The sequence below is a fragment of the Rattus norvegicus genome, chromosome X (genome assembly GCF_021556685.1).
Source record: "Rattus norvegicus strain SHRSP/BbbUtx chromosome X, alternate assembly SHRSP_T2T, whole genome shotgun sequence".
Classification (NCBI taxonomy): Eukaryota; Metazoa; Chordata; class Mammalia; order Rodentia; family Muridae; genus Rattus; species Rattus norvegicus.
The window spans coordinates 41591605-41604390 of NC_141554.1; the positions used below are offsets into that span (position 1 = coordinate 41591605).

At 43.9% G+C, this 12786-nt stretch overlaps 2 protein-coding genes across 3 annotated transcripts in view; one reads left to right on the forward strand and one right to left on the reverse strand.

Moving 5' to 3' along the window:
• Positions 1-12786, forward strand: part of Cdkl5 (cyclin-dependent kinase-like 5) — a 223980-nt gene that overhangs the window by 202424 nt on the left and 8770 nt on the right. The window lies entirely within an intron of this gene.
• Positions 1-12786, reverse strand: part of Rs1 (retinoschisin 1) — a 29752-nt gene that overhangs the window by 4071 nt on the left and 12895 nt on the right. The window contains 2 exon segments of the mRNA NM_001104643.3: positions 356-497; positions 10156-10261. Coding sequence (NP_001098113.1) covers positions 356-497; positions 10156-10261 — 248 coding nt within the window.

Consider the following 12786-nt stretch of genomic DNA (forward strand, 5'->3'; position numbering starts at 1 on the left):
GGGTATCATCCCAACTCTTAGCCTTCAGACATAGCCTGATTCTCATTTCTTTTCCTTAGGAAAGACTTCCCTGGCACGTTTAATTGGCCATCTTCCCAACAGTGTCCATCCCTTGAGCAGGGATGCAGGGATACATTACAGTCTGTCACCTCTCTTCACTGTATGCCTCTAAGGCCAAGGGACTCACCCACCCTGCCACTACTGTACACCCAGTCCTTGGCACAACCAGGCACTCGGTCAGGGGCTGTTGAATAAATGTTTTCTGTGTCATCCGTTTAGGAGACAGACCTAATTTTTCAAAGCACATCTTTAAAAATATAAGAATGACTCTACCTGGGCTGCCTGCCCTACTTACCCAAAACCTTGACTGTTGAGCCGGGCCTTGTTTGCAGTCCATGAGGAATACCAGCCCACATACTGCTCTGGGTTGGAGCAAGTGATCTGATCTGGTGTGACTTCCCCTGACTCGAAACCCAGGGGCTTGTGATATGGGCATTCTGGGGAGGAAAAACAGCATACTCTCAAACACCCCAATCTCTAGCCAGAGTGGTGGCATATGTATGTATGTGGAGTCCCAGCTCCTCGGGGCTGCTCTGCAAAAGTATTGAGGTCTCTTCCCAAAATCCAAAAGAAGAAATGAACCCCTCCTTATCCCAGAACTTCAACAGGAAATTGCTTAAAGGACAAAGCAAGAAACATAGGCACTTTGCGGGTGGCGAACATTTCATTTCTCAGCATGGTGCTGGATGCAGAGAGCCGGACCTGCCACTATTAAGTGCTCACATGGGATGAAGGTGAACTGGAGTAAAGGGATTTCCATAGAGACATTCACTCAACAGTCATAAAAGTGGAGGTTGGGGGAGCAGGTTCTATGGTAACCTCATTGAGGGGGGTGTGTGTGAAAAATGCATCCACCTCCCTCATCAACTTAGAGACCAAAATGCCAAGAAGTATGTAGTGAAATAGCGAAATGCCAGGCGTCCAGTTTTAGTTCCCTCCTTATCACAGGTTGAACTGTGCTTCATAAGAACATTAGGGTCTCTAATTGTTCTTGGCTAGCAGATGATGCCAATTACCGGAATAAGACAACGGTGAGCAGCAAAATGGCAATTATATACTGAGACTGACTTCTTACTTGTAAATTGTCCTTTTCTCGCTGTCTGAAGAAAAAGGATGACTGAATAGGCAACAGCTGAAGGAGGCTGCTTTCTTCTAAATGGGGACAGACAAAGCAGTCCTTATAGGCTAGTTGCCTGCTGCTCCCTTCCCTTTGTGACTAAGTACTCTCACTGAAACCAGCATTGTGGGTGGGGGCATCTCTAGAACGAGACAGAGGCCTGAGATAAGGGAGGTGTTCAAGAATCAATGGGTACATGACCTTAGCTGTGACTCAGAGTATTGGGAATATGGAACCTGAAAAGGCTACCTCCTGTAGCCATGCAGGAACCCCAGTGGAGCAATAGGGACACCAACCCACCCACAGAACTTTCAATCCAAAATGTATCCTGTCTACAAGAAATGCAGGGACTGGGGATGGAGTGGAGACTGAGAAAACTGTCAACATTGACAGGCACAACTTGAGACCCATCCCATGCACCAATCCCTGACTCTTTTAATGATACTCTGTTATGCTTGCACACAAGAGCCTAGCATGATTGTCCTCTGAGAGGTTCTACCCAGCAGCTGACTCAGACAGATGCAGACACCCACAACCAAACAGTGGATGGAGCTTCTTATGGAAGAATAGGAAAGATTGCCAGCACCAAAGGGTATAGGAACTCCACAGGAAAACCAACAGAGTCAACTAACCTAAACCCTTGGGGCTCTCAGAGACTGAACCACCAGTCAAAGAGCATACACAGGCTGCAGCTAGGCCTTTCTGCACATATGTAGCAGATGTGGGGCTTGGTTTTTACGTGGGTCTCAACAACTGAAGTGGGAGCTATCATAAAAGCTGTTGCCTGTACGTGGAATATGTTCTTTTAGCTGGACTGCCGTGTCTAGTATAGGTGGGAGAGGAAGCACCTAGCCTCACTTGATGTGTCAGGGTGAGGGGGATGCCAGGGGAGCCCACCTGCTCAGAGGAGAAGGGGAGAGGAGAAGGGGAGGGGGCACTGGAAGGAAGGCAGTGAGATGTAATGTGAATAAGTGATAAATAAATAGACAGATACATAGATACATAGATAATAAATAGGGGAAAGTGTATTTAGGAAAGCAGTTGAGTTTGGCTAGCAGGCATTGGCTAGCTGAACCCTGCTGTAGAAGAATAAAGCTGATTTGCTTACGCCAAAGATATTGAAACAACAACAACAACAACAAACAGAACAGCATTGGGTTATCTTGCCAGTGGACAACCTACATTCCAATTTGACAATGATAAGTTCCAAATAAGGCAAATGAAAGTATGTCCTCCGTGTGTGTGGATCTGAATTCAAGAAAAAGAGGTTGGGTTGTGGCATCTTTACCTGGAACCTTAGCTAACAGGGAATGTTTGAGTCTTCTTTGAGGTCCAGGTTCCCAAATTCAGCAAAATAGTCTGGGACTATAGATCAGTGGTAGTGTGTTTCTGTATCATGCACATGGTTCCATTTTACACACACACACACACACACACACACACACACACACACACACACACACTTTCTTCAGAAATGGCTATACCCTCCCCCTGTCTGAAATCAGACATAGACAGGAGAGCCACAGGCTTCACGCTAGGATGGCTCAGTTTCCTTTCTACCTTTAAGTGCATGTGAGTGCGGCCGGGCTGGAGACGACAGCATTTGTACTTTCTCAAGTGCTCAAGCCTTGCCGTCTGTTCAAATCATGCTGGTTTTCAGGAGAGCTTTTCTGTATGGGTGCTTTTCTGAGCCAAACAATGACACCTGGTGTGGCTGAATCATTAGGGAAGCTTATTAAGAATGCAGTGTCTAGGAGTCCAGTCCCGGAGTGGAGTATTTTTAACAAGCATACTTTCAAAGTGCATTTTAAAAGCTTTGGCCTGCCAGGGAAGGCATTTTGTGGGCTGGTGGATTGAGAGATCCAAGCACCCAAGCCCCAACTTCCCTCCAGCCTACCAGACAGGGTCAGACTATCAGAAGGAGGAACAGGATCTGAACAACAAAAAACAGGGTTTTAATGGGCCTTTGCTTATCGCTTAGACCTGATTGGTTTGCTTTCAGGGTGCAAGGTTTCATGTAGCCCAGGCTGGCTTGAAACTATGAACACTTGCTACGTAGTTTAAGCCTGACCTCGATCTTCCTGCCTTACTTCCCACATGCCGAAATTATACATGGGTACCCACCACTCTAGCCTTCCCAGGTTCTTCAATCTGTAAGGTTTTTTTTTTCTTTGTTTATCATAAAGGCAAATGTGTCAAACACTTTACCATGGTCGTGGGCTATAGGGAACAGGCAGAAAAGAAGAAAAATCTTGTTACCGTCTCCCTGGCACTGGTTGTGGCAGTTTACTCTTTCCATTTACCTTTTATTGACTCTCTTGCTTTGCTTCCCACACACTCTGTGTGCCAGTTAGGAGTAAACTAAACATCTACAGTGGCAGTGACCTGGGAGGGCTTGTCCAGCCGCTGAAATTGTGTGGTTCACTTGTGACCCAAGAACATCTTTTGGAGGCCTAGGACTATAGCTCAGTTGGTAGGGATCTTACCAAGTCCTCGGTTTCATCCTCAGAAGCTGGGCATGGTTGTACACACGTTTTTGAAAGCAGGAGGACAGAGGAATTCAAAGACATCCTTGGCTACCAGTGAGTCCAAGGCCAGCCCAGAATACCTGAGATCTCGTCTCAGACAGGAAAGAGGGAGAAAGGGGGGTAAGGAGGGGATAGAATGAGAGGGAGAGAGAGAGGGAGAGACAGAAACAGAGACAGAGACAGAGACAGAGAGAAAGGGAGAGAGACTGACTAAATAATGCTACCTGGTTGGCCTAAAGAAGTTTGATGTCCTTTATAATCCAAGCTGGCTCTGTGTCATCCTATCTCCTGTCTAATCCTCTGGGTGTCAGACCTTGACACCTTCAAGCCACAAAACAAAGACTACAGGCCAGGAGGAATCAATCTCAGTTGTGCCATCTAGTCACCCAGGGAGCTTCAGGCACACTAGTGCTCTGACATTCTCAAGAGATTCTCTGCTGCGTTTGGACTGGAGTAGGGCCCCAGAGCCACAGACAATTATAATGAATAGTTAGGAATAAAGAGGCCTGCCTAGTGTCAGCGAGCTTAGTTTTTGGTTTTTGTTGTTTTTTTTTTTCTTTCTTTTTTTCAGAGCTGGGGACCAAACCCAGGGCCTTGTGCTTGCTAGGCAAGCGCTCTACCACTGAGCTAAATCCCCAACCCCGGGAGCTTAGTTCTTAACGCCCTCTAAGCCTGTTTCCTCACTTGAGAATGGCCATCAGAGTACTATTGCCTTGAGACACTTGCGAAAAGATAAGGTGAAACCCTGTTTGACAGTTGTACACCTAGAAGAGTATAGTGCCTAGCTAAAAAGGAGCAGGCTGCAATATGGGTTTTTTTTTTGACTTTGCATGTTTTCTCTTTGGATTTACCATAGGAGAATTCTAACACCCTGCGCTTGTCTGTCCTCCTGTCCAATATCAAATGATCTATACAATACCAGAATAGGTGATAGCCACGGCTAAAGCAGGCGAGACCTTGTGGAGGTCTGAGGTCACTAAAGATATGGTTTCACTGAGGAATGGGACCAAGGATGAGTTAGCCCTCTGGACATCCTCAGGATTGGGGGTTCTATGGAAGTGCAGCCTAGAGAGAGCTTCCACCATAAACAGCTGTACACCTGTGTGGCCTTGTCCCCAAGCAGTACTTGCAAGCTTCAAAGGGCAGACCCTGGTTGGCCCCACAAACATTATCTTAAGGTTTTTCCCAGTGATTTTATTATAAACAGCTACTATACTGGTGTGTGTGTGTGTGTGTGTGTGTGTGTGTGTGATGTATAGAAGTGCATGAATGTGCACATATCCATGTGGAGGGCCCATGAAGACAATGTTGGATGAACTCCTCTATCAGTCTCTGCCTTCTTCCTTTAAGACAGGATCTCTTACTGATGAAGCTCAGTGTTTTGGATGGGCAGACTGGCCACCAAGTGCCTAGAATTCACCTGCCTTCACCCACTAATGCTGACGTTATAGATACAATAACACCTAGGTTCTGTTTGTTTGTTTGTTTGCTCAGTTTGTTTTGATCTGGTTTCATTAAGGATTAATAGTGTAAGCCTGAGCCCCTCGTGAAGCCTAGTGTTTAATGTGGATGGAGGGAATTGAAACCCAGATCCTCAAGCCTACAATAGAAAGCATCCTTACCTAAGATCAAAAACTCAAGTGACAGCAGATGCTGGTGAGGATGCGGAGAAAGAGGAACACTCCTCCATTGTTGGTGCGATTGCAGACTGGTACAACCATTCTGGAAATCAGTCTGGAGGTTCCTCAGAAAATTGGACATTGAACTGCCTGAGGATCCAGCTATACCTCTCTTGGGCATATACCCAAAAGATGCCCCAACATATAAAAAAGACACGTGCTCCACTATGTTCATAGCAGCCTTATTTATAATAGCCAGAAGCTGGAAAGAACCCAGATGCCCTTCAACAGAGGAATGGATACAGAAAATGTGGTACATCTACACAATGGAATATTACTCAGCTATCAAAAACAATGACTTTATGAAATTCGTAGGCAAATGGTTGGAACTGAAAAATATCATCCTGAGTGAGCTAACCCAATCACAGAAAAACACACGTGGTATGCACTCATTGATAAGTGGCTATTAGCCCAAATGCTTGAATTACCCTAGATGCCTAGAACAAATGAAACTCAAGACGGATGATCAAAATGTGAATGCTTCACTCCTTCTTTAAAAGGGGAACAAGAATACCCTTGGCAGGGAATAGAGAGGCAAAGATTAAAACAGACACAGAAGGAACACCCATTCAGAGCCTGCCCCACATGTGGCCCATACATATACAGCCATCCAATTAGACAAGATGGATGAAGCAAAGAAGTGCAGGCCGGCAGGAGCCGGATGTAGATCGCTCCTGAGAGACACAGCCAGAATACAGCAAATACAGAGGCGAATGCCAGCAGCAAACCACTGAACTGAGAATAGGACCCCTGTTGAAGGAATCAGAGAAAGAACTGGAAGAGCTTGAAGGGGCTCGAGACCCCATATGTACAACAATGCCAAGCAACCAGAGCTTCCAGGGACTAAGCCACTACCTAAAGACTATACATGGACTGACCTTGGACTCTGACCTCATAGGTAGCAATGAATATCCTAGTAAGAGCACCAGTGGAAGGGGAAGCCCTGGGTCCTGCTAAGACTGAACCCCAAGTGAACTAGACTGTTGGGGGGAGGGCAACAATGGGGGGAGGATGGGGAGGGGAAGGGGAGGGGGAGGGATTAGGGGGATGTTTGACTGGAAACTGGGAAAGGGAATAACACTCGAAATGTAAATAAGAAATACTCAAGTTAATAAAAAAAAAGAAAGAAAGAAAGCATCCTTACCTGACCTATCTCAACTCACCAGCCCCACTACACTTCTCTATAGTCATTTCACTCTTAAAGGAAAAACTCACATCTTTTATGGCTCATGTGACCCTTGATAACTTGATAGATAGGGTTATGTGTGACATGTGTTACTAAGGTACTTTACATGTTAACTTGCTTTGTTCAGGCTATGTTTTATTGGTCTGTGAGAGTGAATTCCAGACTTGTTTATAAAAGATATTCGGGGCTAAAGGAAAAGGTAGGGATATTGCTCAGTGCTAGAGTATTTCTCAAACATGTTCAAGGTCTTGGTGTGCAGCTCTCTGATTTAGCACTTGCCTAGCATATGTGAGGCTGTAGGTTCAAGTCCCAGCACCACAAAAAAAAAGTTGCCCCAAAGAAAACTAAGCCTGGGGAACATGTCTACAATCCCAGTTCTCAGGACAATCGGGTGTTCAAGGTTATGCTTCGCTATGTCTAAAAACAAAGGGAGGATGGGGCAGCTCAGGAACATTTCTGACAAGAAATAGCTGAAAATTGTGAATAGTACGTGTGTGTGTGTGTGTGTGTGTGTTAGAATTGAAAATATGTAATAATAAAATGTATAATAATAAAAGAACAATATTTATAAAAGATACACGTGCAGGTAATATAGAATATTAATGTGGAATAAGAGTAAAGTACTAAGGAGGAGCTATTGGGTTATCTTGGTATTTTTTCTTTTTATAGTGCTGAGGATTGAACCTGGGGCTTCACATATGTGAGGCAAGTGTTCTACCACTGAGCTATAACCCCAGCCTGAACCCCTGGATTTCTTGGGCTTTTGCATGCCCCCACCCTGCTATACCCCATCCTCAGGAGGCCAGGTCAATCTTAGGTCAACTGTGAAAAAGGCAGAATTAGTATTTGTAATAGATTTAGCTGATGCTAAAGAAGGTCCCTGGCCTTCTGCTCTGTGGGCAATATGCCTAGACTTTGTTCTATGTAGCCCCATGGGCTTTCTCAGCAGCTCTGAGTGACAATGCGCATACTTCTGTGCTTTCTAGGATCTTCTCTCTTAAGGCAGGCCCTGATGGAAACAATGAATATCAAGAGCCAGGCTGACAAAGTGGTGTCCTTGGCATTTCATGAGAAACGAAAACTGTGACCAACAAATGCCTTCCAGAAATTTGAGCCTAGTCCTGCCGCCGTGAATCTTTTCTTTCACAAAATAGCCAGTTAATATGATGAACCTACCATTTAACACTGATGTGGTTTTCTTCCTTTCTACCTGAAAACATCTGTGTTGCTAGAAGAAATAAAATCTATAAAAAGAGTGCTTATGCTAAGATCCAGTATCAGATTGAAATCTCAAGTTTATTTATATGAATAAACATTATTCATATAAATGAATATAAATATAAATATGATATGTTACTAAGAAATATAAACATTTATAAATATAATATATGTATTTATTTGGAGGCGTGGTTGAAGGGAGTGTGCACATGTGGGAGATCAGTGCAGGAGTGGAGGTCAGAAGACAACTTTAAGCAGTCGCCCTCTCCGTCCATAGTGCGGGTCTGCTCATCAGGCACCCTGGTCTACGGAGCCATGCCACTGGCCCTATCCATTCATCTTTGACATAGTGTCCTATGTAATCCACGACGGCTTCAAACTCCCTGTGCACCACTGAGTATAGCCTTGAAATAATGATAACGATCATAATAATGATCTTCCTACTTGAACCTCCAGAGTTCTGCGATCATGGGCCCAGCAGTGAAACCCAGACTTGGTATGTGTTGGGCAGGCACTCTACACTACATCCTCAGCCCTTTGGCTACTTTCCATGAAGCTTTGGAGTGAAATTCCAGTATATCTGAGGTCCTCACTGGACATATTTCTTTTAAAACAAATATTAGGCTTAAAATGGTCAGATCAGACACGCTGAGGAGAAAGTAAGAGTTCACACAGCAGAGGATGTGATCGTCTAGCCGGCCAGATAAGAGGAGCAACAGGGCTCTGAGGAAAACAACGAAGCTAGGTCTTAGCATCCTCCAGCTAGCTTCCAACAAAACCCTTTTTTCCCTAGTCAGCTTCTCACGTGGTTGTACATAGTTGTACATAGTCCTGCATCAAACTCTAACCAGTTGAATTGTGGATAAAGACTACTTCTAATAGAGCTCTCGTCTGTATTACAGGAAAAGGATGACCTCAGACTGCCCGCAAGGGTGAGCAAGGGCAGGAAAATGGTAGACAAAGACTTAGAAGTCTAGACAATGGAGACTGCCCTTTGTCATTGCAGGAGATTCCTGAGGGTCAGACTCACTTTCTGTTTTCTTACCTCACCTGCTAAGCTCCTTTTGCTTGCTATAAGAAACCATGGCCACTTGTACCTTTTACCTGTGCTCCAGTGTGATTCTTCACCGTCGAGGGCCCAATGGAGACAACTGCTGCTGCAGTTAGGATTAGAGGGTCTTCCTTCAGGAGGAGGCATAGCTCCCCTTCTGCAGCAGAAAAGAATGCCAATTTCCACTGAGTGCTTAACCTTAGTTAGATGGAGCCAAGGCCTTTGTTCCTGCCTCCCTATCGCTGCCTGTCATACAGGAGATGTGGGGTTAAAGTCATCGAAAACTTATGCATTATGAGAGAAGGTCCTTTGAGATTGGGCAGATCACATTTAACAGCAGTCTTTGCCACCAAGTAAAATGGGATATCCCTGAGGAAACCCTACTTCACTGAACATCCTTCCTGTTTCCCAACTCCTCACCCCAACTTCACAGTTTCATAAAGAAGAGACTGAGTTTCTGTTGAGAAATAGAGATTAAAGTACTCAGAAGCAGGAGAGGCATGGCTTTCATGCACCATCAGCCCTGGGCCATGGAAAGGATTAAGCCTTGCAAATATTTACAGAGACAGTGCAAGCCTCTGCAAGCCTGCTCTAATTTCTCACTGTAAACTCCAGAAGGCAACAAAACAAAAGAACTAATGTCTATTAAAGGCCACAGTTGGCCAAGTCCAACACAATGACGCCTTGTCCCTTCCTCCTAACAACCCCATAGAGCTGGGGCACCAAACTGCCAGCAGTTCTCAACTTGTGGGTCACAACCCCCACCCTGGCAAACTTCTGTTTTCAAAAATATTAACATTGCTATTCATAACTAACAAAATCACAGTTAGGAAGTGGCAACAAAGATAATTTTATGGTTGGAGTCACCACACCATGAACTATAGAGCTCCTCCTCCATTTTGGCTAAACTCTGCCAATCCAGGAAATGACAGTAATTTACTTTCTAGAAGTGGCTTGTTTTACTAGATTCTTGTCCTCCCTATCCTCATTGTTGATTTGGAGACGGCCTGACTCCAATCACAAGATACAGAAACACTACCCACCCACCCACCCACCCCTATAAACACACACACCTATTTCCTCTGATACCTATAAGGAAGGGACTTCCTGCATGCTGAGTTATTTTCAGATTGCATTGACAATTGGGTCTTACCTGACCATCTCAGACAAGCCAGGGAGAGAGAGCCTGGCAGAATGAAGAGAATGTTGGACCAGTGGTCGCTGTGAGATGCGAAGTGCACAAGCCAATGTGAGAGAAATCAGAGCAGAGGGATTGAGAGTTGGAGAGAGGAATGCTAGGGCATTGAGCCACTCACCTGGAATACAGTCTAAGGAGGCGGCTCCAGCAGACCACAGAGCATTGGCTCCTCCCTGGCAATCACACTTGCACGCTTTCTGGTACCAAGGGTCCTCACCCTCATCCTGCAGACAGCCAGAGGAGCACAAGTCACAAAAGTCATAGCCAAAGGCAACAGGCCAGAGTACCACAAGAAGCTTTTTGGCAAAGGTCAGACCTACTCATTACGGTGTGTGGTTCGGCTCTAAGCACACAGTAGCCCTTTATCTTGGATTCCATGTTTCTTTTTAGCTTGAGTTTCTGCTGCTACTGTTTTTGGCCAGTCTCTCTCGTGTATCCTGCGTATCCCAGGCTGACTTTAAACTCACTGGAGCAGAGAATGACCTTGTTGAACTCGGGATCCTTCTTCTGTCTCTACATCTGAATGCTGGCCTTCTATACTTTGCCCAGTTTATGTGGTACTTAAGATTAAATCAAGACTTTCATGAATTCTAAACAAGCATTCTATAAACGAAGGTACACCCCAGCTATATATTACTTTTTAAAAATATGTGTGTGCATGTACATGTAACATTCAGGTACACATGTTCTTATTTACTCATGCTAGAGGACAACTTTGGGTGGTATTCTCAGGAATGCCATCTGCCTCTTTTTAAAAACAATGGATATATTCTATTTACATTTCAAATGTCTTTGCTTTAGTTTGATATTGGCTACTGGTTTGCTGTATATGGCTTTTACTATGTTTAGGTATGGGCCTGAATTCCTATTCTTTCCAGGACTTTTATCATGAAGGGGTGTTGAATTTTGTCAAATGCTTTCTCAGCATCTAATTAGATGATGACGTGCTTTTTTTCTTTCACTTTGTTTATATAGTGGATTACGTTGATGGATTTCTGTATATTGAACCATCCCTGCATCCCTGGGATGAAGCCTACTTGATCATGATGGATGACTGTTTTGATGTGTTCTTGGATTCGGTTTGCAAAAATTTTATTGAGTATTTTTGCATCGATATTCATAAGGGAAATTGGTCTGAAGTTCTCTTTCTTTGTTGGTTCTTTGTGTGGTTTAGGTATAAGCATAATTGTGGCTTCATAGCAGGAATTGGGCTGTTGTTCCTTCTGTTTCTATTTTGTGGAACAGATTGGACAGTATTGGTATGAGGTCTTCTATGAAGGTCTGATAGAATTCTGTACTAAACCCATCTGGTCCTGGGCTCTTTTTGGTTGGGAGACTTTTAATAACTGCTCCTATTTCTTTAGGAGTTATGGGGGTGTTTAAATGGTTTATCTGATCCTGCTTTAACTTTGGTACCTGATATCTGTCTAGGAAATTGTCCATTTCCTCCAGATTTTCCAGTTTCGTTGAATATAGGCTTTTGTAGTAGGATCTGATGATTTTTTTTAATTTCCTCAGATTCTATTGTTATGTCTCCCTTTGCATTTCTGATTTTGTTAATTTGGACAGACTCTCTTTGTCCTCTGGTTAGTCTGGCTAAGGGTTTTTCTATCTTGTTGATTTTCTCAAAGAACCAGCTCCTGGTTTTGTTGATTCTTTGTATAGTTCTTTTTGTTTCTACTTGGTTGATTTCAGCCATGAGTTTGATTACTTCTTGCTGTCTAGTCCTCTTGGGTGTATTTGCTTCTTTTTGTTCTAAAGCTTTTGTTTGTGCTGTTAAGCTGCTAAAGTATGCTCTCTCCTGTTTCTTTCTGCAGGGACTCAGAGCTATGAGTTTTCCTCTTAGCACAGCTTTCATTGTGTCCCATAAGTTTGGGTATGTTGTACCTTCATTTTCATTAAATACTAAGAAGCCTTTAATTTCTTTATTTCTTCCTTGACTAGGTTATCATTGAGTACAGCATTGTTCAACTTCCATGTATATGTGGGCTTTCTGCTGTTATTTCTGTCTGTTGTTATTGAAGACCAGCCTTAGTCCATGGTGATCTGTTAGGATGTATGGGATTATTTCAGTCTTCTTATATCAGTTGAGGCCTGTTTTGTGACTGATTTTGTGGTCAGTTTTGGAGAAGGTACCCTGAGCTGCTGAGAAGAAGGGATATCCTTTTGTTTTAGGATGAAATATTCTATAGATATCTGGTAATCCATTTGGTTCATAACTTCTGTTAGTTTCTGCGTCTCTGTTTAGTTTCTGTTTCCATGATTTGTTGCCACCACTTGGGAGATAAGCATAGGAAGATCAAGAGTTCAAGGTTTTTGTTGTACTTCATAACTGTAATTTTGCCTCTGTAAAGGTAAATATCTATATTTTCCAGTATATTTTCTGTGACCCTTTAAAAGACAGGGTTGTTCAAACTAGTAAAGAAGTCACAACCCACAGGTTAAGAAACACAGTGTCAAGTAACAATGATATAACCACCTTCATACTCCAAGTGAGTTGTTTTGGCTGTCTTTGGTTTCACTTTTCTTTTATTGGATATCTTTTATTTACATTTCAAATGTTATTTTCTTTCCCGGTTTCCTGTCCATGAGCCCCCTATCCCATCCCCCTCCACTTCTTCTATGAGGGTGTTCCCCCTCCCCAACTACCCCCTTCCCACCTCCCCACCCTGATATTTCCCTTCACTGGGGGTTCCAGCCTTGGTAGGACCAAGGTCTTCTCCTCCCATTGGTGCCCAACAAGGCCATC